The following is a 27,522-nucleotide window of genomic DNA, read 5'->3' on the forward strand; positions in this document are numbered from 1 at the left end:
ACTGAAAAGAGATTATATCTTAATTGCTGTAAACTGAGTTGCTCTAATAGTTGTTTTGGTTTTTTTTAAGATACACTTGTTCTGTCACCCCTGTATCTCACACATGGTATCTCTACCTAGTACTTTATCCGTCTTCTTAATGCAGCTGATGAAGTAATCTGTTTCCACCCAAATCCCCTGTCACGAAATGGCTGATTGTCTTTAGATATTTCAACTGTCATCTTCCTGCACAAATACTGCTACTCTTCTGTATTATGAAGCATGTTATTGGAGACTGGAGAGAACTAAGATGATATCCACCATTAGCTATGCTCTAAATAGACCCACTAAAACCAGTGGGTCTACTCTTAAAGGTAAAGGGACCCCTGACCATTAGGTCCAGTCGTGACCGACTCTGGGGTTGCGGCACTCATCTCGCTTTATTGGCTGAGGGAGCGGGTGTGCATCTTCCAAGTCATGTGGCCAGCATGACTATGCCGCTTCTGGCAAACCAGAGCAGCACACGGAAACACTGTTTACCTTCCCACTGGAGCGGTATCTATTTATCTACTTGCACTTTGACGTGCTTTCGAACTGCTAGGTTGGCAGGAGCAGGGACTGAGCAACGGGAGCTCACCCAGTCATGGGGATTCGAACCGCCGACCTTTTGATTGGCAAGTCCTAGGCCCTGTGGTTTAACCCACAGTGCCATCATAGAATTTTAGACTTGGAAGGGACCACCAACTCCCTACAATGCAGGAATAGTTTGCCCAACGTGGGGCTTGTACACATGGCCCTGACATTAAGAGTCTCATGCTCAACTGACTGAGCTGTGCCAGAGATTTAGGCTGCATACACACTAAGCTGTACCTTTGAAGCACATCACACACCCCACACACACCCCAAAAAGAATTCTGGGCACATTGGTTGCTGGGAATTGTAGCTCAGTGAGAGGTAAACTGCAGTGCCTAGAATTCTATGGAGGGAAACACACTTTGAATGTGCTTTAAAAGTATAGTGTTTATGCAGGCTTAGTTGACAATTGCTCCTACCATTTATTCCGATTTTGTTCAAATGTTGTTACTGATTATATCGTTTGTAAAGAGGAGAGGGCTGGTTCACGGCTCTGTTGTTTTTTAATGTACGTATAGAAACCACCAGAAAACATCTGCAGGGTTAGTACATCAACTACAAACATAAAAGGAAGTGGTTAAGTGAGTAATATTCAAACACAACACCTTTCTTTGTTGACAGAAAGCCTACCTTGAGCAATTTGAAGGGCTCAGTGGAAGTGAAAAAAAAGATGGAAGATGCATCTCTACCTTGCTTCTAGAGTTGCATCTGAGTGTCCAACTGAAAGGCCTATTGATAGAAATTCCATTCGTTCTGTAGTTTTGGAAATATTGCGGTCTATTTTGTAGACCATATGTAAGTCCCACTATGTGATGTGTGTTTGATATATATCCAGTTTTTAGCAAGAGTCTTCAAGCAACATTTATATAATGCACCAGATAAAACATTAAAAACTGAGGGTTGCATCCAACTTTAGCCCCACCTACACCAAACATTTAAAGAACTATCCTACCACTTTGAGCCATCATGGCTTTCCCCAAAGAAACCCGGGGTCTCTATTTTGTTCAAGGAGTTAAGAGTTGTTAGGAGACTCATGTTTCCCCTCACAGAGCTACAATTGCCAGTGTTCCCAGAGAAGATGAATTGTTTGTTAAACCATTCTTTCAAGGTCACCCTAATGTCATTTTATTTGTACTCCAGCAAGAGGCTTCATCCCACTATAAAGGTCTCTTATTGTGTGTAGTCCTTTCTGTTTCCAGTCTTTGCATTGTGTTTCTCTAGTACTGCTATAGGAATTCTGTTGTGTTACAGCAAATTTGAGATCCCAATCCTCTCATATGTGTTGAAACACTGCTAAAGAATCCTGTGTCCTAAACTTGTGGTGGAATGTCACATTTTCTGCTAGTTCTTAATCCTGTGGTTATATAAATATTGCAATTGCATATGTATTGCATGAGTTTCAGTTCCCCCCAGTATGTTTATCTCATCTAAAAAACCAAAAAAATCCTGGAATGGAGGATCTCCATTCAACATCTGCAATGCTTCCAAACGTTATCAAGGAAGGAAAAAGAGATAGAAGAGAAGTAGAATTGTAGAAGTAGAAGTAGAAATCCAAACTCTGGTCTGTGATACACTCTTTATTGCTGTTTTCCACTAGGTGGAAGCAGTGGTTCCCTGTCTGAAACCAATGGACTAGAATATTTCAGTGCTTCTCCAAAATAACTTTAGCAACATTATAAACATTGGCCTAACTACATAAGACGTGGGATGGAGGTTGTTGGTAATTGAGGGATGTTGTTTTGTTTTTTTAAGAGGTTTTTCACAGTAGGCTAAGACTAGTCTTCACAGAATTCAATTTCATTAGTGTTACAGTGGTACCTCAGGTTAAGAACTTAATTCGATCCGGAGGTCCGTTCTTAACCTGAAACTGTTCTTAACCTGAGGTACCACTTTAGCTAATGGGGACTCCCGCTGCCGCTGTGCAATTTCTGTTCTCTTCCTGAAGCAAAGTTCTTAACCCGAGGTACTGTTTCTGGGTTAATGGAGTCTGTAACCTCAAGCGTCTGTAACCTGAAGCATCTGTAACCTGAGGTACCACTGTATTTACTCCTATGGCTTTGTTGGTATATGAGTTTCAGACAAGTAAAACACTATGGCTCCTGAAACTAGAGGTGAGGAATTTGTGGCCTTCCAGGTTATGCTAGACTCCAACTGCTCTGAGCCCCAGCTAGCATGGGAACTGTAGTCAACAACATATTGAGGGCCACAGGTTGCAAATCCCTGTCTTAAAACCTGTACTGTTTGAAATTAAAGGTTTGGTTAACACCTAAATATATTAGCTAAACGGCATTTCCATGCATGCTGGCACTCATCACGGTGTCCCGTTGCGCCAGAAGCGGTTTAGTCATGCTGGCCACATGAACCAGAAAGCTGTCTGTGGACAAACATTGGCTCCCTCAATCTGAAGGGAGATGGGCACCACACCCCATAGTCACCTTTGACTGGACTTAACCGTCCAGGAGTCTTTTACCTTTGCTTTTACCTTAATAGCTAAAGTATTTATAATTAAACAATCCTGGCTTTTTAAAAGAACCTAGGACTCAGTTTTCAGCTGCAAATACTGTAAAACGTTCTAAGTGTGTTTTAAGTGCAATACACGATGTGACACTAGATGGCGATACTTTATGGAAAATTTGATGTATTTTTAAAAACACTTTTTTAAAAAAGTGTTTTCAGAATGGTTTTTATATGTGTGTAGATTCCGCCCTAGTTTCATTTATGCGTTGTTTGGCAGCTGGAAAGCTGCCCTTTCTCCTGCCTACTTCTGTCTCCCTTGTAATTGAGAGAATGACTATTATTCTTTCACTGCTGTCCTGGGAAGGCTGTGCTGGGGAAGAGACAGTGAAGCTTTGACAGACTGTGATAAGGTGGATAGCAGGAGTTATTGTGGCATGGAAAATACTGGTTTAGGTTACTACCAGGTAGGCAACCTGCTTATTGAGCATTCACCCTGATTCGTTTGCACAAGGTTTGTGTGGAGGTTACATGACGTCATTTATTTATTGAGCATTCATTGTGGTTTGTTTGTGCGGTGGTTCTACCACATCACATCAAGCAATTGTTACCTCACACTTTCTATTGCATTTTTCCATCACTTTTGTTTCAGCAAAAAGGCCAATCTTTTTTTATTGTGCTAATCTACTTTAACTGTGCAACCTGAATTTGCTGGAATGCGGCTGATTCCCACTTGCAAAATAGCAACAATCTGGAAGCACCCTGTGTGCTGTTTATATTGAAACTTTTGGAATTTACTTTCTTTCAGCAGCCAAATCCTGGAAGGACAACACTCCATGAATATTCTGCTTTCTTGGTAATCTGCTCTAAGAAAGAGAGCTCATTTTCTTTTGGAGATGGAGAATTTAGGGCTTAAATATTCTAATCTGGCTGCTGCTTTTTGTTTCTAAAGTGATGATAATCCAAGTACATGTGATTAAAATATTGGAAAGGGAAGAAAAAATGTAAGTATTTGAGTCTTATATTTTTGGTAACAGGATATCTGACCCACAATCGCTTCAGTTCACTTCTATAGTTAAAATGCCATTGTCTGCTTTTCCTTTATGTAGGAAAGTGGAGGAAACCACAGCTGAGATGCAAGGCGAAACTAATTCACCCCATCTTGCATGGGAAATTGAGTGGTCGTATGGAGCTCTTTCTGCCACTCCATCCCTCAGACTGGAACAGACTGCTCCTTGCCCCACCCAGCTTGGCATGCTCCATCCATTTCAATTGCATTTTTCCTGGTTTTCCCTGTTCCAGCTTCCTTCTCTTCCCTGGGTTCCTCCCGCACTGCAGCTCATTGCAAGCCTTTGAATCTCCTCCCCATTTCTCCTCCTTCCCTCTCTCACACAAACAAACAAACAAACAAACAAACAAACACATGATGCACACATAATTGCCAGAGGGATAGTCTAAAGAACAAGTAAGTGCATGAAATTAGTCTGGGGACCACGAGTTCCCATCTGCCTTCCAGACATAATTGTACAACACGCAGAGAGAGAGAGAGAGAGAGAGAGAGAGAGAGAGAGAGAGAGAGAGAGAGAGAGAGAGCATGACATATAACTCAATGGAGCTGTGCAACACCCCACCCCACATACTTCTCTCAGGCATTCATAGATCCAAGCAAGACTAATTTGCAGGCCAGGGCCTTGGGGAGCAGAGAGGGGCAAGCAATGGCAATTGCACTGTGTCCTTTGCACATCGAGGAAGAAGTGGGAGGGATTGCAGTTTCACTGTTGAAACCTCATGCTCATACATTCTGCTGGGCACTACTGCCCTTTGGTTTTAAGTGCTCTTGTATTTTTTAAAATCATTTTAGTGATTTTAGTGTCCAATATGCAAATAAAACCTCTAAAAGGCAATAACAGGTGTGGTGAACCTTTGGGCCTCCAGATGTTGCCAAATTACAACTCCCTGGCCATTGGCCATGCTTGCTGGGGCTGATGCGAATAGTGATTGATTATTTGCTATAGTAGACAACTAAATGGTTTATCCAACTAACTTAATGAAAAAAGAGATTTTGCACTTAAGAGGCATGATGGATAAATAAATTGAGTTTAGTCCTGCAATGAATAAATGAGCTGAGTTTTGTTTTGGCTTCTTTGTTAATCACTGGAAACCCTTGTTAAGTAGGGCACATTCTCTTATTCTTTTTATTGGAATGTAGCAGGAGAACCAGTGGGCACTCCTGCTGCCGTGTGGTATATGCAGGGCTTTTTCTCTAGCCGGAACTTGCCGGAACAGCATTCTGGCACCTCTCAGCTGGGCCCCAGAAGTGGGGAGAGAGACCTGACCAGCCTCAGCAAAGCCCCGCAAAGCACCTCCAGCCCTGAAGGAGACCCTCCTGGGAGCCAGAAGGGAACATTCTCTACGGGCTCTGGAGAAGGTCTCCTCACGAGCTGGAGACTCAATGGGGCTTTGGTGAGACTCTTCAGCCTCTGAGCTGGTGCACAGAAAGCCGTGCCTCCTCTAAACAAGCCCCCAGCTGCTCAGCTCACACGAGTCAGAGAAGCATGGGTGGAAGCTTGTTAGGTTGTTCATCTGAGGCATGGAAGCCTCTCTGCACTTCAGCTAAGCGAGCCCCAATGCTACTCTGGTTCATGTGAGATGGGAGGGGGGCTGTTAGGCTGCTGGGCTGAGGCATGGAGGCCTCTCTGTGCCTCAGCTGAGCAAGCCCCAATGATGGGGGCTCATTAAGCTGCGTGGAAGCCTCCCCTTGCCTCAGCTGAGGAGCTTCAACAAGCCTCTGGCTAATGAGGAGACTGCCCCTCACCCAGCCCAAAGAGATCTTCTTTGGGCTCTAGGGTGGGTCTTCTGAGGGAGATGCTTTCTGGCACTTGTTTTCTCTAGAAACGTGTTTCCCAATGTGGGGCAATTTGATTTTTAAGGGGGGCAATTTGAGAATGAGATATTAGCAGTGAATGGCCTTTTAGGCTTCCTTCACATGAATAGGAGTTCACTTTTTGGATGATAATAATTATATGTCACGGGGGGTGGGGGACATCAGGATTTTAGAGATGCTTAGGTGGGGCATGGCCAAAAAAAGGTTGGGAACCACTGCTCTAGAAAATAAAGCACTGGGTATATGTGGAATTTGAACTCTTCATTTTCCCACTTCTCTCTCTATATCAGATTATGGGACTATGAGTTGAGCATAAGAATTCTGGGCAATAAAGGAAGCTAAAACTGAGATGAAACCGAAATGCACAAGGTTGTGATGACAGATTTTATTTTCATTATGCAGTAGGGCTATTCTGAGAGAGGCGAGGCCAGTCTGGATTTTTGTTTTTGCTCCAGGCACTGACCCTTCAACAGGGCTCATTTAACCAACACACCATTCATAAAGTGAGAGTAAGAAGGGAGAAACCCAAAAGGGGATACAAGGGGGGGGGGGGAAGAGGAAGGACAGCAAAAGATCAAGATGGAAAACCTGGAAGAAATAATGGGAAAATGTTAGCAACTGTCTAGCTGTCACCATGTCTATAATCTTCCCTGCCTCTCATCTGAATGGAAATGAGGAAAAACCAGGTTACCACAGGAGAGCTGGCACTGGTTCCCAGAAATGTTATTTATAATAATTTTGTTCCATCTTTTCTAAAAGAAGGAGAAAAATAAGATTCTGAGCAACTAGCAAAATCCCTGAAAATGTAAAAACAAACAAACCTATATTATACAATAAAAGGCAGATAAAACTCATAAAGAGAATTAAAAACCTAAAAAAGAAGAACATGAAGCAGTCCATAAAATTAAAACACAAATGCTTTTTTGACCCAGTTTTTTCACCTGCCTTTTTCACTGCTATCCAGTAATTAAACCAGTTTTCACAGAAGAAATGTGAAAGCAAGGAATCCTAAACAAAACAGTACTAAAAACAGTCTTGTATAAAATCAATATAAGAACAGGCCTAAAAATAAAACAGGAAAACAGTTTATGCCCAGTTCTGAATCCAATAAAAGTTATACAAAAATTATCTCCTGCTTAACCTCAGCGGGAGAACCTAGATAAGAGCCTCTGATGACAATCCTAAGGACTGTGCAGGTGTGTGTGAGAGAGAGTTAGGGGACATTGGGGTTGTACTGGATTCATTAGGATTCAAATTGCTGGAATAGCCAAGCCAGGTTCTTGATAGTGACCCCCAAAGTATGGGCCTTTAATGAAACAAAATAAGCGGCTCTCTGCCAGAGAGCAAATGGGTGTGCCTCCTTCCCTCCACTGTCTGGTAATAAGAAAGACAAAAGCCAGAGTTGATGTTTGTGAGCTAGAAGCCAGAGGCAATAAGCAGGCTGGGCAGCTGAGAGAAAGATTTCTGCTGGAATCCAAGGCTGTGGCTGGGGGAAGCAAGACCCTCTTGGGTAGGGTTACCAGACGTCCCCAGTTCCTGGGGACAGTCCCTGGATTTGCAAATCTGTCCCCGGACAAATTCCGTCCCCGGAATGTCCCCAGATTTGCAAATCTGTCCCCGGGAAATGTGGCAGTGGCAGCCTCAGCAGCCCAGAGCCAGCCTGGTAGCGCAGTTGGCCCTGGCTGGCTTCAGGAGCTGCTCGCTGCTTCCGCCACTGCCAAAGGGGAACCAGGGACATCCGGCGGTACAGATCTCCTGCCCCCTTCCTCCTTTGTTTTGACAGATTGGGGGAGGCTAACCCATCATCCCTCACCACTGGTCTTGCCAGCTAGGGATGATGGGAGTTGTAGTCCAAAAACAGCTGGAGACCCAAGGTTGGGAAACACTGGGCTAAGGAGTCACGGGCAGATGGGCGTTGCCCAGGAGGGGCGCAAGGCATGTGATTTCTCTGCCAGGCAAGGTGCAAAGCCCTTCTTTTGCACCCTGTGAAACATAAATGTGCAGAGTTTTTTTAAAAAAACTGGGCAACAGCCACCTGCCCATGACTCCCGAGCCTTCCCCGATCTGTCAAAACAAAGGGGGAAGGGGGCAGGAGACCAGGGGAGGCTTGGGAGTTATTGGCAGGTGGCTGTTGCCCAGTTTTTAAAAAAAAAAACTCTGCACATTTATGTTTCACAGGGTCAATTAGTGTGTTGAAATCTCAGGAAATTGTAGGTAGAAGCTTATTGTTTCAGCTTGGCATTTGCAGTTGTTGTTTTTTTTAATTAGAAAATTCCTGCCAGTGCCTATAAACTCAAATGCTACCCGGTTATGAAAGTTGGACTGTAGCAAACAGAGCAGTGAAACGACTTGGAGGGGTCAGTTGAGGATGTAAGCAAACAGCTTAGGAAAGGAGCTCCTGGCTTATTGGCTGAGGCATCTAAACCTGTCCAAGAGACATAATTCCCTCCCGACAACCCCTCCTGAAAGGAACAACGTGCAAACAGAGGCATTGAGCTGTGCTTGCCAGATGTGTTCTTAGTAAGGTAAAGGTTCTTAGTGAATTGGGCCTTCCATCAGTCTCTGGACAGTGGGCACTTGAAAAGCAGAAGGAAGTGTCTCACCTTTAACTATATATATATACACACACACACGCATATATTTAGCTCTGAGAGTAGACCGTAGAGGAGCAGCCTTGTCAGAGTGTTTATACACTCCCACTCCTTGGCTCGGTTTGACAGCAGAACTACAGGGAGACTCTCTAGGCAGTCAGGCTATGCGTGTCCGTGTGAAAGGGTGGGGGTCATTCTGAGTTGACCTCCAAATGGAACTCCGGCTGGTGACACTTTTTTTTTTTCAAGCAGGTAAGTACAAAATAGATGCCAAGCAATGTAGATGCTGACCTCATAAAAACACCTGTGCTTTTGTGCCCCCCTTAGTGCAGAGGTTTCATGACTGGGCTTTACAACATTCTTATCGACCAAAGCAAACAGCTTTTGGGCAGGTGAGTAAGCTTATCGTTTTCATATTGTCATCATCGTCCTGGAACTGGGCTTTCGGTGTCTGATCTTAATGATAACTGTGCATTGTTTGAGCATGTAAATAGTGCAGGCGAAACATGTTCCAATGTGTCTGAAAGTTCATAAGTTCAAAAGTTTACAAAGTACTGTATGATAAAATTCCTTCAAATGGGTGGACTTATTTCAGTGCAGTGGGATTTGCACCAGGACATTGTTCAGGCTGTTATTAGACACTGAAAAATGCTCCAGTGGAATTAGGTCAATAGAATGGCTTGGTCTTAGGTGCTTTGGCATATTGCCAGGTGTCTTTCTCATATCTGAATGATTGTCTTTGTTCATGCTGTAACTGTTTGCCTCTTCCCTGTACTTTAAACAGCGAAATGTGAATAGCTAGTTTTTATTCATCTAAAGTCCAGGGTGGATGGGAGGAAGGAAATAAAGCTATTTTTATAAGGCCCCACTACAGAAGCAGCACACAGCAGAACCGAAGCATGTGAGACCGTTATTGCAAGGCCTTTTACCGTAATTATTTGAGGACGCCTATATTACTGCAGCTTAATGCCTGCCAGTGTAAACTTCATCGTGCCAGGAAAGTTGAGATCATAAGATCCCATCCCAACTGCCAGGCACATTTTTGTAACTATTTTGCTATTTATCAGGTAGAGTTACAAGAAACTGGCCCTGCTGGACACAAAAGGATACTCAGCTTGAAATTTAACTACTTTGTAGCAGGAATGAGTGAGAATTCCATTAAGTTGCATGCTCTTTCCCTTCCTGTCAGCTCTTTCAATACTGAGAACTGAAGTTTGCAATTTGTGTACTTTAATACTTTGTCAATCACCTTGAACGTTTATGCTGTTCTTATAGTACAATAATTTTCAGCGAGGAATTCATTACTTCTATACATGCAGATTGGGAGGCTTTTCTCATTTTTTAAAAAAGTTTTTTTTTAAACAGACTTCTGTTAACTGCAATGTTTTATTTATAACTACCGGTAATATGTTTAAGGTGGACTCTGTGCCTTTAAAACCTGAATCACCTCACTGTTATGGCACAGACATTGCTGCTGTTTGTTTGTTTTTCCTTATTAAGACAGAGCTCCTGCTTACATGTTTATTAAAATTAGACTTGAATACTGTGAAGTAGAGAAGGAATGCTACATTTTTCCAGAATGCATACTTGATAGCCAAGGAATGTATCAAAAAACAACAGCCGGTCTGTATTAAGACAGTAGTCTTCAGTTTGAGGTTTTGTTTTTTTGGCTTGGCAGTTCTTAAATGTCCCTGTTAAATCATCCTGAAGTAGACGATGAGGTACACTGCCATTTTCCTCAGGTTTATAGTGCAGAGACACTTGTGTTTCTGAAGCCTGTTTAAGTCTTGGATTCAGCAGAATGCTTTAACCAAAGTGCCTTTCGAGTCTAAACATTTAAAGCCTATGCAATTTCCTTAGAATTGGCTATGATGAAACACATTTTCCATTTTGCAAGAACCAAATGTGTTTATATAATACAAATACATAGATTAAAGGAAAAACTCTAAACAACGTCAAAGAAGTTCTGTAGGAAAAAAATGATCCTGATAACGTTTAGACATATCTGATCCAGAATTCTGTGTGTGTATATGTAGTGTGCCCTAATACAGGCACCCGCATTCCACTTGTGTGTGACTACATTTGTGCAAGTTGCTGCAAAATAAATAAATATATTGGCCTTCCCTTGCACTGGGCAGTGGCCCCAATCGAGGGGAGGCTTGTGGCAGGCTGGGCAGCTGCCAAGCAGCAGCCCAGCGGCCAAGCAGCAGCCCCAGCGGTGCTTGTGAATCTTGTTAAGTTGTGGGTGAACATATCAGACGACACAGCGATTCTTCCAAAGCAGCTGTTTTATTATTTGTAAGCTGGAACAGAACTGAACTGAAGAGCTCAGTCAGCCTGCTTATATAGTGCTCCAGAACCTCGTTACTGTAACAACTTTATAAAACTATCCAATCACTGAACGTCACTTTCGATCCTTCATTTGCATACAAACTATCCAATCACTGAACGTCACTTTCGATCCTTCATTTGCATACAAACTATCCAATCACTGAACGTCACTTTTGATCCTTCATTTGCATAACTATCTACATTATCCCTCTGCTGGCCCAGGGTGAGAACTTCAGTACATAACAAGTCTCTTTCTCGTTCTCTCCTCCCTGCACGCCCTCCCTATTAAAGTGGGTTTCTCCCCACTTTACGCAAGTTCACTTATGTGCGCAGGGGCCAGAACGTACTCCCCGCATTAGTGGGGGGACGACACCTGTACATTTAAGTGAAGGGAGCTAACCTGGAATGTCGTTCTTAACTGAAATGAATGGGAATGCAAGGCAGACCCTTGGTTGCAGAAATGATATGTGTAGAGTTGTATAACTCTTTTTGAGCAGAAGTGCATTTTAAAGATATTATCAATAATACATACATTAATTCAAAACTGGGAAAGTGTAAAGATTTTGAGTAATGGTTTTTTACTCAGATGCACTAAAATTTTACTTCTGCCTTTGCAGTTTGGAATAGTGTTCTTGGGAAGAACCATTCTGTACACAAAAGAGGCCTTCTTGAGTTATCTGGAGCCATAAAGTGTGGCACAAGACGATTTCCTTTGGCATATTTAGGTTATGGGTGCTACTGTGGCCCAGGAGGAAGAGGATGGCCTAAGGACAAAACAGACTGGTAAGGACATCAATGACATCCCCAAGTGTCATTCTTCAATTGAATTCATCCAACCTTAATTAAGACCCTTGAAACGAAATGCAGGTTTAATTTGTGGAAGAGAAACTGTAGGAAACTATATTGCGGTTACAGATGGGGCAGAAATTTGATCCCGTTCACATTTAAAGGTGAACCTACCAAATTCACATATTCCAAAACAACACAAGAACCAAAACACAGCTATCCTTCAAAATTTACACTGCTCTGAAATTTGCAGTGCCTTTCTCCAGTCAAGTAATGTGTGCAAAAAGATCATGTGCTGGGGTAAAGCATCCATAAAATGCACGTTAGTGAAAAATAACATACAAAAATGAAATTGCTTCGCGTAAATGTGTATATTATGCAAACTTACATAGAAACATGTACATTAAGAGGGGGGAAATGCACTAAAATGATGATGGGTTTTCTTGAGGACTTCAAAAATTGGGGGAAATGTGCAGAACAGAACTTGAGATTTGAAAATGAGAAACCAAATTTGACAGATTTGCCCATCCCTAATTGTGGTAGCACAAACCGGTGCCAAAATCACATAGTGCTGGTGAGTGAGTAGTGAGAATAATAGGTAACATGATCAGCACATAACAAAACCTGCCCTTTATTATGCCAGATGACATTACCATGTTGCTAAGTTGAGAGAATGCAATGAGAGAAAAGGAATGCTGTGTGTCCTCTTTTAACTTGATTTGGAACCAGTGGACTTTCACTAGAGATAAATTTGATTTCTTTTTTAACCCTTGCTTCACTGAGAGAAGTGGTAGGTGTAATATTCTCATGCACCATGCTCTTGCTGTTTGTTTACCAAATGAATGATTCCAGAGGGATAAATACTTAATGTAAAAATTTAATGGGCTTTCCCTGAAACACTAGAAGTACGTGAAACAATATTGTAGAGTGCCTGTCTAGCTGAAGAATTTACTTCTGTATTGGCACATGCCTCTTTTTAAATCGTGGGTGGGCCTCAGAGAAATGCTCACAAAATGTACCGTAATGGGTACAATTCAATCTCTATTGCTTAAAGGTGCTGTCACGAACATGACTGCTGTTATGGCTTCGCAGAGGAACAAGGCTGTAACCCCATAATACGTAGATATAAATGGACCTGTAATGACAATACTGTGGTATGTGGTAAGGTAACAATTTAAATTTCATTGTACTTATCCATTTTATCTTGATAAGCAATGCATGATCTAGTGTTAGTGTCTACTCAGAGTAGACTTAAATCCATTGATTTCAATTCCATAGTTTAACTACAGTGTGAAGAAGTACTTCCTTTTTCTGTCCTGGATCTTTCAGCATTCAGGTTCATTGAGTGCAATTGAGAGGAAGAAAAACTTATCTCTACCCACACCCTATCTCTATACACGGATTCTACCCCATGCATAATTTTATACACCGTTATCATGTCACTTACTCACTCTTTTCTAGACCAAAAAGCCCCAAATGCCTCTCCCCATATGAATTACCCAGATCCTTCAATCATCATCTGAGGCCCTTCTTCATGTGCCTCCTACACAAGAGGTTCAGAGGGTGGCAACACAAGAATGGGCCTTTTCTGTGGTGGCTCCCTGTTTGTGGAATGCTCTCCCCAGCGAGGCTTACCTGGCGCCTTCATTACATATCTTTAGGCACCAGGCAAAAACGTTTCTCTATAACCAGGCCTTTGGTTGATTAACATTCTGTGGCTTTTTAAATGTGTTTGTGTGGGGTGGTGGTGGTTATTGGTTTGTTTTTGTTTTATTATCTATTTTGTGTTCTCATTTTGTATTTTTCTGTTGTGAACTGCCCTGGGATCTTTGGATGGACAGTATACGAATTTAATCAATAATAATAATAATAATAATAATCATAATAATAATAAAATAATATCTGTCCATTGTGAAAACTATCCCTATCTGCTACCTGTTATTGTAACTGCTTTCAGAAATCTGAGCCTAAACATTAAGAATGACTTACTTATTTTGATTTATGGTTATATTTCCTTCCTGGTCTATCACGATTCCCAAAGCAGCTGCAATGAATAACAAATGCCAATAGACATTAACAATTTTTGGCTAGTTGTTCCAGTTTGGTGCTGTTATTCCATTTTAACTATTCACCTAGTTTTTCTCTTTTTCAGATACAATGTTAGACAGATGTCAAAAAATCATATGCCAATGTGACAGAGAAGCAGCCAAGTGTTGGAGATCTGCCCCTTTTAACCGACGCTATGCCTTCTGGCCAAATTTTCTGTGCGGCCATTTTTACCCTGTATGCAGTTATGGGAAATGTAGGCATTAAGACTACTTTCTAATGGAAACCTTCAGTTTCGTTCCACTTTAAGCTCTATGTATTTTGTATATCATTCAACTAGACTAGCAGCTTCTGAATTGTGTATGTATCTTCAGATTTCTGGTAATGACAGATTAAACTATGACCTCTACACCTGTTGGTTGCACAGATTCATAGGCTTCTTGTTATATCTTGTCATGGAAAACGTACCCTACAAAAGTGTTTTTGAAATGCCATGCTATGATCTTTTAAAGTGGTGCATACAGTAAGTCCGCATAACTACAGTGCATGTGCCCAAACCATCCTGGACCTCCACAGGTTCTTTGTGGCTGGTGATGCTGTGTTCCTATAAAGTGACAGTCCTATGGAACAGGAAGTGTAAGAGAGATACTCTAAGTGCAGAAAGGCACCATAAGATTCCTGAATACAGCGGAGAGATTTTTACTGATAGAGAACAGGAGGTTCAGCCATCTTGGCCACACACTGGCTTATTGTGTCTGGAGAAGGTATAATGTTCAGTGCAACCACCCCTTTCTATGCTTTAATATAGTTTTATTCTTTTATTTAGTAGTGAGGATGCTATTGTAAAAGGGGTTTTTTTGTGGAAAAGGATGCTTATGACTAAGCTGTAGTCACAATTTGAGGCATATATTCTAAAAGGATGGTAAAGCCTTTTTATTATACCATTTTTAGATAGACTATAGAAAACACTCAAACAACTGACATTTTTGCTTACATTCAGAAAACTATATAGTCGGTGGCACATCTGGCAATTACTTTAACCATGCTGTCCAAGTTATGCTGTGGAGGAAGAAAAAAAGATTAAGTAAATAAACAATGAAGTAGAGGATATGACACAATATGATGCAACTAGGCATTTTACAACCCATTTTTCACAATATACATTTGAAGCACGCTCAGAGCACATTTTTCCTATCAAAGAATTCTGGGCACTGCCAAGGAAGCTGTGTTTCAAATGTACTTTAAAGGTATAATGTGTACACAGCCCTGTATGATCACAAAGTTAATGCAGTAATGTGCTTGAGCTGTGCAAGCACTTCTGATTATTTGGCTCCACTGTAGGTTGGCAAACCCTTGCCACAAATATAACATACAAGAGCAGCACAGAATTCATGTTAATCATGTTAATATAGAATCATTTCTTGTGTTTCCATTGGCCTTGTTCAGCTCTGCACCTTGAAGGGACCTTTTATGGTTGTTTTATTGGTCCTAAAAGAATTAGAATGGAGACTGCTGCAGCAACTCAATAACATCCAGATAAATTTAAACATGTGGCAAGCATTTCAGTCTGACTGTTCTGCGCTACACTTGGTTTCTTAGACGGAGAATCATGCAATAAGTCCTTGAAGTCAGAGCCATTGTAGCAGGCTTTGTGCTGCTACCAGCTCTAACACCATCTCAAGGACTATAATCTCAAAAGCTTTCGCTCAGATTACAAACACCTATTGGTTTCACTGTAGCTACCTTCCGAGTAAGCATTTTTAGGACTGCTGTCTTAATCTTCTCAGTGCAATTCAGCTTCTTCCTTGTGTATTTGTTCAATCTGCTTCAAGAACCTTGCTGTGCCTGTTTACAGAACATTCAGACTATTTCCTCTTTAAGTGGGCTTTTTGTTTTTGTGGTGTATGTGTGTGTATGTATACACACACACACACACACAGAGAGAGACAATTTGGCAAAACAACCCCAAATGCTTTGAAGATCGCTGAGCATACAGATATATACAGATAGCAATTGTGGTGAACTGTTTATTTAATAAGAAAGCATAGTACTGTATGTCCACACATAGACAATAGCAGAGAGATGCGACTGCAGGTTTCCTCCATCAGCTCTTCTCAAAGCCCAGCCTCACTGCTACCTTTACCTGCTAATAGAAATTCCACGTGGCTATAGTAAATGCAGGGACAGGACTGGGGGCCTCCGTCACTGGCTCTGCTGAGAGACCAATTCCATCAGGCTCCCTCTTCAGCTATCACCTATACAGTGGCGTAGCGTGGGTTGTCAGCACCCGGGGCAAGGCAAGTAATTTGCACCCCCTAACCCGTGGATTTGCGCCCCCTAACCCTAACCCCCAGATGTTGCGCCCGGTGCGGCCGGCCCCCCCTGCACCCCCCACGCTATGCCACTGCACCTATAAGCAGTTACTCCATCCAGAGGTAGCCAATATGGTGCCCACAAGTTGTTGGGCTCCCAATGGTTGAAGTCCAGCAAAATCTGGAAGGTCAGCTACCTTGTATAGCAACCTTGAAGCTATCTATCACCAGCTATCTTGAAGGTAAGAAATTGTGATGCAGTCTCTCTGTTGAGAGACTAGCTCCATTTGCTGAAATTTCCTCTTCTACACCATACTTAAAGCTGTTTCCCCCCCTTTTTTTGCAGCTGGTTAGCCTTTCAGAAAATGAAGTGCAGAGATTTGCTTGGATCGTTGGATATATCAGCACTGGCGATCTCTCTAAGTTCTTATTCAGTATAAAGCTTGTTTTTCTGAAAGCATTTGGCAACAAATATGCATTGCATCTATAATTCTGGCAAACAACTGAGCATTTTGCTGTCACCATACCTTGGTTCGACGTTGCTTTAGCACATGGAAGGCACTTCCTCAGCTGAGGAGTTAAAACTACTATTAGTACTAACATGCCTCCAATGCCAGCTGCCACCACGCCAATGATTGTTCCAATGGATTCTTCTATGCCAAACAATCCTGGGGGGAAATACACAGAGGCATCAGAAATCAAGTGTCTTGAATATAGGGAATTGTAAGGAAAACTCAACGCACACTGGCTGGAAGAGGCTGCACTGAGAGACTGAGGGGGCGGATTTGGATCTATGTTTGCTAAACCTGTGAGAGGAACAATGAGAGACACTCTTGTGGTGTAACGTTCTGCATTACAGACTAGACTATTGTACGTCCAAAATGACAAAAATATCTCCCTAGGAAAACTGAGGACATTCACAGCCTAGGGGCCTTTTTAAAATACTGTAGAGTGAGAAAGCCTAACATATATATATATATATATATATATATATATATATATATATGCAGGTTTTGGTGTCCTCGGGTGTCTTCCCGTGTAAAAGTTGGGGTGTCTAGGCGACGTTTCGACGAGGTCTCACTCGTCATCTTCAGGCTGGTGCTTTCGGCTTCTTGTTACTGGAACAGAGCAGGATCTCAGTGTTTGAGTTCCTATAAATACTGTTGAGGGGGTGTGGTGTATAGCCTCCAATGTTCTGGGCAGAGAGGAAGTTCCCAGGCTAGTGTGCCTTTTCTTCTTTTGTTCCTTAATTACTTGAGGGATATCTTGAGTGATTTCTTGAGTGATATCCTGAGTACCACTTAGGTGGGTCATTAGGTGTGGATTAGTTGCTAAAGTCTTTGTGTCTTGACCTCTTGAACTTTGTGAAGAGTTTTTCTGAGAAGATGGCTGTACTGCACTTAGTTGTGCTCTGGCTTGGCTTCGTGTATAGGGGCGAGCTGTGGTTTTGTGGCCTGTGTCAGCCAGATCTGTGTAGGGATTGCAGGGGGGTGCAGCATCCGGAGGTGCCACCATGGTTTGGCTACTGGATGGTGTCTACACAGATGGCACCATCTGGATGGCACTCCCTACACAGATCTGGCTGACACAGGCCACAAAACCACAGCTCGCCCCTATACACGAAGCCAAGCCAGAGCACAACTAAGTGCAGTACAGCCATCTTCTCAGAAAAACTCTTCACAAAGTTCAAGAGGTCAAGACACAAAGACTTTAGCAACTAATCCACACCTAATGACCCACCTAAGTGGTACTCAGGATATCACTCAAGAAATCACTCAAGATATCCCTCAAGTAATTAAGGAACAAAAGAAGAAAAGGCACACTAGCCTGGGAACTTCCTCTCTGCCCAGAACATTGGAGGCTATACACCACACCCCCTCAACAGTATTTATAGGAACTCAAACACTGAGATCCTGCTCTGTTCCAGTAACAAGAAGCCGAAAGCACCAGCCTGAAGATGACGAGTGAGACCTCGTCGAAACGTCGCCTAGACACCCCAACTTTTACACGGGAAGACACCCGAGGACACCAAAACCTGCATTCCTGTACCCGTGAAAATCTACGAAAGCATATATATATATATATATATGCTTTCGTAGATTTTCACGGGTACAGGAATGCAGGTTTTGGTGTCCTCGGGTGTCTTCCCGTGTAAAAGTTGGGGTGTCTAGGCGACGTTTCGACGAGGTCTCACTCGTCATCTTCAGGCTGGTGCTTTCGGCTCTGTTCCAGTAACAAGAAGCCGAAAGCACCAGCCTGAAGATGACGAGTGAGACCTCGTCGAAACGTCGCCTAGACACCCCAACTTTTACACGGGAAGACACCCGAGGACACCAAAACCTGCATATATATATATATATATATATATATATATATATATATATATATATCTCAATATATCACACACACACACACACAGCAAGAACCAATTGTGTGAATTGGAACACAGTTTGAAGAGTGTGACTGAGGTGGGTTGGTAGATTATGAGTAACTCCACCACTATTTAACATTCATATTGAGCTAATACTAAGCCCTGTTTCTATACAAATAATGTAGAATGTAAGTTGTCCCCATTCCAGGGACTTTACAATCTACATTAAACTGACAAAACAAGCATAGGACATTTATTCCTGTTAAGAATTTATAAATATTAGGCCTGTGACATTTCTCTGGCAGCAAACTCTGGCATACAGAAGATCTCCAGCCTGGCTCTGGCCTTATGGTCTGTGCCTTCCCATGTTTTCCTAGCAAGGTAACACAAGTACTACCAAGGTTTGTACTGGGAGTGGAGGTGAGTGGGTTGGAATTGCCATTTAAGTATCACCCCTGCCCCCCCCCAGCCAAAAGAGGAAACAAATCAACACAAAGAACAAAAGAAGGCAGACCTGCATTAGATGGTCATGTGTTAGTGTTTATGTATATATGCAAATTTATAAACAAGTGCTATAACTGTAACTGCATTTAGATGTTCTTAGAATGTTTTAATATGTTTAATCTGTTTTAGAAAGTTCCTGTTTTGCTTTTTTAAAAAATTGTATATCTGTTTGCTGCCCTGGGCTATAAATTCAATAAATAAATAATTTGAATAGAAATACAATGCAGCTCACTGGTAGGGCACTGGGGGATTGCTGTGGGAAATTGCAATCAAACATAACTATGCAAAAGTGTCATTCAGTACTTGAGTTAAGGTTGTAGAGCTGTGCTCCTGGACTCAGCTAGGTCATGCCCACTTTCCTCTGGTTTCTTTTGCTCACTCTCTCTTCCATGTGAACTCACCACAAGAGGAGCTCACACCATGCACTTGGTAGCTTTTCTGTATTTTGTAACACAAGATATTTCTACTTGTGTTCTTCTTGCTGCTGCATGGAATAACACATGAATCTGACCATTGTTGGAGTTTTGTAAGTAAAGTCTTTTAAAACTTATTTAACAATGTGGCCTGTTCATTGCAAGAGGGGCAGAAATGAGGAGCGCTGTATGCAACGAAATGAGATATGAAAAGAGTTTAATAGCCTATATCCCATGCTATACTGCTGCTTGACTTTTGTGAGTTTAAACTCTGCTGCTGGGGGCTCACTCCTGCTGCAAAGTGTGTTAAGCCCCGGATTTTGTATTTAGGAACCCAGCTGATCCTTTTACTAATTACCCTCATGTGGGTCAGTGATCTACTTTCCACTGACATAATTATGACCACATGACCTGTGTGCTTGCTCATCCACTGTCTACATCCAAACTGTTTATGGGCAGCCTCAAGGCTCCTGCTTAACCTTTGTATAGATTTTGTTGTCATCTTTAAACTGGTGTTGGACCAGACAAATTAAGGAAGCACTTGAAGAGGAGAGAGAAGTAGATGATTACAGAAAGGGTGGTGGTTCTAGATAGAAATTGCATGCCAAAAGATAAGGAAGTACCAGAAAGGGGTGCTAGGGGCACATACAAATGGAGAAAAGGTGGAGTGCTTAAAAAGTCAGGCATATCAGCTTGAGGCAGAAAGTGTCATTGAGTCACGGCAAAAGCTTATGGCATCTCTACGTTAAAGGTAGATGCTGAAATATTCTGCTAGAGCAACTCCTCTCTGAACAGTGAGGTATATAAAATGTATAGAACTTGTGCAGAGCACCTGATTTAGTCATTCGGCTCCCTTTCCCAATGACGACGCTCAGAATATGTGACCGAAGAGTCTCAGTACTTTCACCAAGCTACTATTCCCAGGATTCATTGGTGGTAAAGATAAAGGGACCCCTGACCATTAGGTCCAGTCGTGACCGACTCTGGGGTTGCAGCGCTCATCTCGCTTTATTGGCTGAGGAAGTCGGTGTACAGCTTCCGGGTCATGTGGCCAGCACAACTAAGCTGCTTCTGGTGAACAAGAGCAGCGCATGGAAACGCCGTTTACCTTCCCGCCGGAGCGCTACCTATTTATCTACTTGCACTTTTATGTGCTTTCGAACTGCTAGGTTGGCAGGAGCAAGGACCGAACAATGGGAGCTCACCCCGTCATTGGGATTCGAACCACCGACCTTCTGATCGGCAAGTCCTAGGCTCTGTGGTTTAACCCACATTGCCACGTGCATCCCCTCATTGGTGGTGAAAGTAGTATAAAACCACTATTAGGTCTAGTTTGGGTGTTGATGAACAGGTTGATATAATCACAACACTGGGGGGTGGGGAGAATTGAGTGGGAGGTACTTTTTAATCTTTAATTGCTGCCATTCATTTGAAGTAAGGAATGTCATTGCAAAGAGTTCCGCTTCTGAAAAGCAGCCACTTCATAACGATTGCATATTCTCATTACCACCTGTCAAATGAAGTGAGATGGATGAAATTAATCAGGCTGTGACTACATTACAATGCCACCTTGATCATATTTTCAGAAAGCTTGGAAGAGAAATTCTAGGAAGAAATAACAAAAGTTCCTTTGCTGTTATTTCCCTAACATATTTTCTGCTGTGAAAGCAGTGCTTGAATTTCTGAAGAATGTGTGCGCCAGAGCTAGTTCACACATGTATGTATACTTCACTTAGGGACTGTGGCCTGTGGCAAAACTGAACCTGTCCATTGGCTGGGGTAACGTGGCACCAGTGGTGTGAAATGCCCTCTCTGCTGAAATATAAGAGGCTGTACCAGTGCTGGCATTTCTCTGGCTCCTGAAGTCCCATCTATTCAGGCAAACATTCTTCTGAATTGAACTTGGGATTTAATGGTTTTAATTTTAAAAATTGTTGTATTGCATATTTTAATCAGAGGCATTTTAATGTTACTGTGTATTTTAATTAGGGATTGGTTTTCACAGTTGTAAACTGTTTTGGCATATTAAGAGCACATAAACAAACAAAACATGTAAGTTGATAGAGTGGTACCTCGGGTTAAGTACTTAATTCGTTCCGGAGGTCCGTTCTTAACCTGAAACTGTTCTTAACCTGAAGCACCACTTTAGCTAATGGGGCCTCCTGCTGCCGCTGCCAGAGCACGATTTCTGTTCTCATCCTGAAGCAAAGTTCTTAACCCGAGGTACTATTTCTGGGTTAGCAGAGTCTGTAACCTGAAGCGTATGTAACCAGAGGTACCACTGTACTCAAATAATTAGAGACGTCAGAAGCATGCCACTGGTCATACATTAATCACACAACGATATGCATATCAATGCATCTTACATGTATAAAACACTATTATGCCACTTTAACAATCATGGCTTCCCTGCAGTGAATCCTGGGAACTGTGGTTTGTTCAGAGTGCCAAGAGTGTTAGGAGACCCCTATTCCCTTCACAGAGCTGAAGTTGTCACAACAGGTTAACAATCAATCCTTCTTCCCAGGGAACTCTGGGAGCTGTAGTTCTGTGAGGGGAACTCTCAGCACCCTTAACAAATGACATTTCTCAGAATTCTTTGGGAGAAGTTATAACTGTTTAAAGTGGCATAATAGTGCTTTTACTATATGTTGTGGATGTGGCCTTATATGCACATTATACCACAGACTTAAACTAGTTTCATTATCATATCATCTCCCTAGGTGTTTGGAAAATACAGTGGTACCTCAGGTTACATACGCTTCATGTTACATACGCTTCAGGTTACAGATCCCGCTAATCCAAAAATAGTACCTCAGGTTAAGAACTTTGCTTCAGGATGAGAACAGAAATTGTGCTCTGGCGACACAGCAGCAGCAGAAGGCCCCATTAGTTAAAGTGGTGCTTCAGGTTAAGAACAGTTTCAGGTTAAGAACGGACCTCCAGAACGAATTAAGTACTTAACCCGAGGTACCACTGTAACGCTTTCGACAGGACAGAGCACCCTCATTGAGCCACAGAGCTCCCAGGATTCTTTCTAGGAAGCCATGCAATATAAAACTATAGTGTAGATATGCCCTATGGCTTGGCCATGCATCTGTCAATTATTTTTATGAACAGCATAACACATCATGCTTTATTAGTTCATGACAGTGGAGGCTAGTCCATTAGGGTGAAGGGTGCACTGCCCCCTTTAAACTCAGTCAGCCCTCAGCCGCCACTCAGTCTATTTTGTTTACTGCTGTTATTGAGGCTCCATCTGCACTATATAAGGCAGTATAATACCACTTTAAACAGCCATGGCTTCCCCCCAAAGAATCCTGAGAACTGTAGTTTGTTAAGAGTACAGACAGTTGTTAGGAGGCCCCCTATTCCCCTTAGAAAGCTACGATTCTCAGAGCTCCCTGTGAAGAGTGATTCATTGTTATACCTCCCTGATAATAGTAGCTCTGTGGGGAACAGGGGTCTCCTAACAACTCTCAGCTCCCTCAACACTCCCCAGGAGTCTGGTGAGACTAGAGCATGGGTAGTCAAACTAAGGCCCAGGGGCCGGATCCGGCCCAATTGCCTTCTAAATCCGGCCTGTGGACAGTCCGGGAATTAGTGTGTTTTTACATGAGTAGAATGTGTGCTTTTATTTAAAATGCATCTCTGGGTAATTTGTGGGGCATAAGAATTCGTTCATTTCCCCCCCCCAAATATAGTCCGGCCCCCCACAAGGTCTGAGGGACGGTGGACCGGCCCCCTGTTGAAAACGTTTGCTGACCCCTGGACTAGAGGACAGTCTTGATTGTTTAAAGTGGTAGGATAGCGTATAGTGCAGATTGGGGCTAATTTAAGAAAAGAAAGGAACAAAACAAAACATTACCCAGCGCCCTGCGGATCCTGAGCTTTGTGCCACCTCCTGTCACCACATCTCCATTGGAAAGGGTCACTTGGCAGAAATAAGTGCCATGATCGCTCGTTGTCACATTTAAGATAGTCAAAGATGCATCGCCTTCAGATAAATCCCCTGTCAGGAATGCTCTGGTGTAGTTTGCCAATACAGTGATGTTGTTCTCCATTAGGTCCCTCGACCCTTTTTCATCCTCCTTGTACCATTTCACTGTTAGGTTATTCAAAGATGAGCCATGGGAACTTTGGAACCGGCATCCAAGGGTCACCGTTTCACCCTCTTTGGTTTTCTCTCTGCTTGGACTCTGGGACACAGATGGAGACACAAGACTCATTCCGTATGTGTGAAACACTGTTGTGGGGGAAGCGGCAGGTGAATGGATTGAGATAGCTCTGTTCTCCTTGGCTGCATTTCCAACACCAGCATAAACAGCTGCAAAAGAAGAGAGAAAGACGAATGCTCTTGGTGAGTCCTACAGAAGGTAGCGATTATTATGGGGATATGTGGGGTTCTGTCCGTGGGCAAACTGGGTTGTGTGGGGTTTAAACGACTCCTTCATATATGGAAACATATACATTACTGCTTTTGACTAATGCTTTTGAAAGATCACAGATATCTAGCAAATCCATTTTAATTTCATGACCTTTGCTGAGGGGCTCAACTGTTTACAAAATTCTTTGCCCTGAAAGAGATCACTGACATCCAGCCATCTTTGGTAGCCTGTGAAGCCAAGTGGAGAGAGAGTAACAGGTGCACTTCAAGAGAGGCCTGACCAAACAATATAGAAAGGAAGAATAAAGACTCGGTAAATACAAGGGTTTTTGCTATGGCAACTTGAGCCTGTGAATCACTGTCATGTGCCTAGACTGACTATCTTAGCTTCAACATCCCACAGTTAAAAGGAAGACCTATGCATAAGAATAATTAAACTGGTTCACTTTAAAAAAATGCCCTTAGAATGATCATTTGAACTATCCTTATAATTTAGGTATAATTTCATTCCCTGCTTTATTTTCACAACAATTTTATGTGGTACATCACAATTATCCTTATTTTGCAGATGGTGAACCAAGGCTAAGATATTATAAATTGGCAAAAGTCAACGTTTTTCTTGTTATTGTTTTCTTTTATTGTCCTGGTACCAGATATGCAGCAACATCAAAACACAGGGCTTATATATTTGCAGTTGCTAAGCCCTTCTATAGATTCTGGATTTTTATTTTGTAATTTATTTCATAAAATGTATATACTGATTGATTGTTAAAAACAACAAAGCACTTTAGAAAAATAATACAATGAGGTTATCAGTAATTAAAAAACCCAGTTAAAAACAACTACTTAATACATTTTTAAAAATTAAAATAAACAATAAAACCTAGATTAAAACACATGTCAACAAGCTACATATCTGGATAGACTTCCCTAAACAAAAATGTATTTAGCAGGTGCAGAACAGAGGACAGTGAAGGCACTTGCCCAATGTCAATTGGCAGGGAGTTCCAAAGTTTGAATGCTGCTACACTAAAAGGCAGAGTCATCCCCCCCCCCCCAAATGCGGAATAAGTATTATGTAGCACTGGTAACTGCACCAGTTCCATAGATCAAATTTATATAATAAGATTTTTTTCTACTTACAGAATTGCCTTTCTGTTTTGATTTAGCACTGAAGATTGGGTTTCCCTTGCAGGAAGTGGCAGGGCAAATTGAGGTGTGGATAAGCTCATGGCTTGATGGGGATTCAAATCCTAATTTCCCAGGTCTTTGTCCGATACTCTAACCACTACACCACACTGGCTCTTAATAGTACAACCAGCTTGATTTATCTGCCACCTTCAAATATCAGACCTGAAGTGTGTGTGTTTCAAGCTTTGCTGGAAGCCAAAGATTCCCATCTTTGGTTCAATTACCAGCTCATTCCCTGGGCTTCACTGTGAAGGTTGCCATGGAGGACTTGCTCTTAACATTGCAAAAGGTTATTAGTTCACTTGTATTTATTTATATTGTCCTCCCGTAATACAAGCACACAGGAGTGTCCCTGTGTGCATCTGTGCAATGTTGGAAGGCAGGGTGTTGCTGGCATCCTGACATCTTTTTGTTTTCTAGATGGGACCTAGAGACACAGAATTTGGATACTTCTTTGAAAACAATATGAAACCACTTAATCTTAGCACTTGCCAGTGGCGTAGCTTGGATTGTCAGCACCCGGGGCAAGGCAAGTAATTTGCGCCCCCTAACCCGTGGATTTGCGCCCCCTAACCCTAACCCCCAGATGTTGCGCCCGGTGCGGCCGGCCCCTCCTGCACCCCCCACGCTACGCCACTGGCACTTGCCCTTAGGGATGGCTGTTGCTATGCTTCAGAGACAGTAGAAATCACAGCTGGCTGTAATTGTCCCTCCAGCTTCTAGTTGCAACAACCCTATCAGTCCTATTTCTCCCTCTTTTGCCTGCCCACTTATCCATGCCTATAGTTGCACAGCTTTTATTGCCTCCTGAGGTCACACACAAAGCTTTGGCCCGGTTGTACATTCCCCTTGGTTTCTGTTTCCTTCAACGCCATTGTGTCCTCAAGCCTCCATTTCTTTCACGCCACTGTTTACTTTATCCTACTTTCCAGCATTTACTAAACCCAGGCATTTGGCACCCTCAACCTATAACAGTATCAATATTCACTCCACTACACATGCGTTAGACACAAAGGAGCCTTATTCTCTTTGGACGTGGTCAGCCTAGGGTTGTATATCCAGGCAATAAACACATTACAATACTGTGTCCTTCTTAACTGATTTTGTGACAAATGTTTATGCATAACCTCGCAAGATCTCTTCAAATTGCAGGGTGAGGGAGGACATAGAAAAAGTGTATTTATAGCAGCTCTCTCATTAGGGTTTGCAGTCAGTACATCACAACAAGAAGAGACATAAAGTCCTAATGATACAAAAACTGAGGACAAATTTGCCCAGCTAAACCCCTTCTCTAAAACTCCCACATTCTGTCTTTAAGTAAAAAGGCAACATAATTATAGCTGCTTGTTGAGAAGCAGAAATGGGGGGGGGGGGGTTGACTTCAGATGTAAAAAGATTAGCACAGAAGCAACTTCTCTGCTTTTAGGATATATTTTTTAATGGAAAACTGTGTGCCCCCCTTTTGTTTAAAAATCACCTTATAAAACCAAACGTCATAAATTATAGAACCATAGACGTAACAGAATGTGAAAGACTAAAGACTGTTTATCATAATGACAGATGCATATGCTTCAACCACCTTTTACAAAATAGCCTATAGACCAATAAGATACAGCCCAGATCACAACCTACTCAGACTGACTCTATGGATGTTACTCAAAGCTATGTTCCATTGTGTTGAGTGGAGCTTACTTGCATCCCAGACAAGTAAGAGCGCATAGGATTGCACCCTTAGTTTGCCACAAGCAACTATAAGAAGAAACCACAGATCCCCTCTCCCTGCTCCAATCTCCTAAAAATGAAGGTACTGTAGTTCATTAGCTCAGTTACTTACCCAAACAGATAGAAATCAGAAGACGGGGCACTGCCCAGCTGTAGGATTTCAAATTCTGCTTGATCATAGCTGACAATGTATTCTCTTTGGTTTTGCCTTTGGCTCCAAACGTTTGGGCAAAAGAAAAAAGATGTGCCTCTCTGCCTTTGTGTTGCAACAGAATAGGAATTCACATTCTGCCCAGTAAATGTCACACTTACTAAGGTTACCACAGCTTTGACATCACAGCTCTCTGTCTGCTGCCTAGAGGGCTGCCACTTTTGGTCTTCCTACAGTTATTTCATTAGGAAGCTGCTCTAATCTTTGTGAGGGAAGCTGCAGAGAGGGTGCTGGATAGGGAGAAAATTTTAAGAAGTGCCTTGGCTAAACAACCCAGAATTTGTACTTGACGATCAGGTTTTAGAATGACCTTCCTAAGATCCTTTGCCTCACAAATCCTCCATGAAAACAGCCAGCACTAATAAAATTGCTTGTGGCCCTAGTTATTCAGCAAGAATTGTGAAGAATCTTCCCCTGAAATGACACCAAATATGTTTTGAATGTCATTCATATTATCTGGATATATTAATATGTTGTGACTTTTGGTAAGCTTTTGTGTATTTTGTAAACCCCTCTAGTTTGGAAGGGAAAGTGAACGACAGTTATTTTTAATAAATACATTCTACTCCTCTTGTGCAACTTCTTTTTCCAGTTACTGATAAAACAGATTGTTGATTCTCCATGACTAATTTAACTACATTTAACTTAATTGCCACTGGGGTTTTTGAAAACTGCCCAAACAAACTTGTGTGTTGTCAGGGAATAAG

The 27,522-nt window shown here is 42.2% G+C and overlaps 2 protein-coding genes across 4 annotated transcripts; one reads left to right on the forward strand and one right to left on the reverse strand.

Annotated features, from left to right (window-relative positions):
* Window positions 1-5,986: 5,986 nt before the first annotated feature.
* On the reverse strand, window positions 5,987-27,266 carry LOC309368632 (uncharacterized protein). 3 transcript variants are annotated; one of them, XR_014167832.1, is made up of 5 exons: window positions 26,717-27,265; window positions 23,173-23,631; window positions 16,544-16,684; window positions 14,699-14,763; window positions 5,987-6,538 (listed from the first exon to the last, which is right to left on the reverse strand). XR_014167832.1 is itself a non-coding variant. In XM_081908863.1 (4 exons), exons 1-4 carry the CDS (start codon window positions 26,781-26,783, stop codon window positions 14,759-14,761), a joined length of 672 nt encoding a protein of 223 aa, XP_081764989.1. In that variant the 5' UTR covers window positions 26,784-27,264; the 3' UTR covers window positions 14,623-14,758. The 3 variants fall into 3 exon arrangements, 1 of the variants encoding a protein (XP_081764989.1); XR_014167833.1 differs by lacking the exon at window positions 5,987-6,538 and adding an exon at window positions 13,529-13,702 and having other exon boundaries at window positions 26,717-27,266; XM_081908863.1 differs by lacking the exon at window positions 5,987-6,538 and having other exon boundaries at window positions 14,623-14,763; window positions 26,717-27,264.
* On the forward strand, window positions 8,136-14,136 carry LOC309368633 (phospholipase A2-like). Its single transcript, XM_081908864.1, has 4 exons — window positions 8,136-8,793; window positions 11,490-11,655; window positions 12,713-12,819; window positions 13,811-14,136. Exons 1-4 carry the CDS (start codon window positions 8,754-8,756, stop codon window positions 13,969-13,971), a joined length of 474 nt encoding a protein of 157 aa, XP_081764990.1. The 5' UTR covers window positions 8,136-8,753; the 3' UTR covers window positions 13,972-14,136.
* Window positions 27,267-27,522: the final 256 nt, after the last annotated feature.

The sequence above is a fragment of the Podarcis melisellensis genome, assembly GCF_964234715.1.
Source record: "Podarcis melisellensis genome assembly, chromosome: 4".
Taxonomy (NCBI): Eukaryota; Metazoa; Chordata; class Lepidosauria; order Squamata; family Lacertidae; genus Podarcis; species Podarcis melisellensis.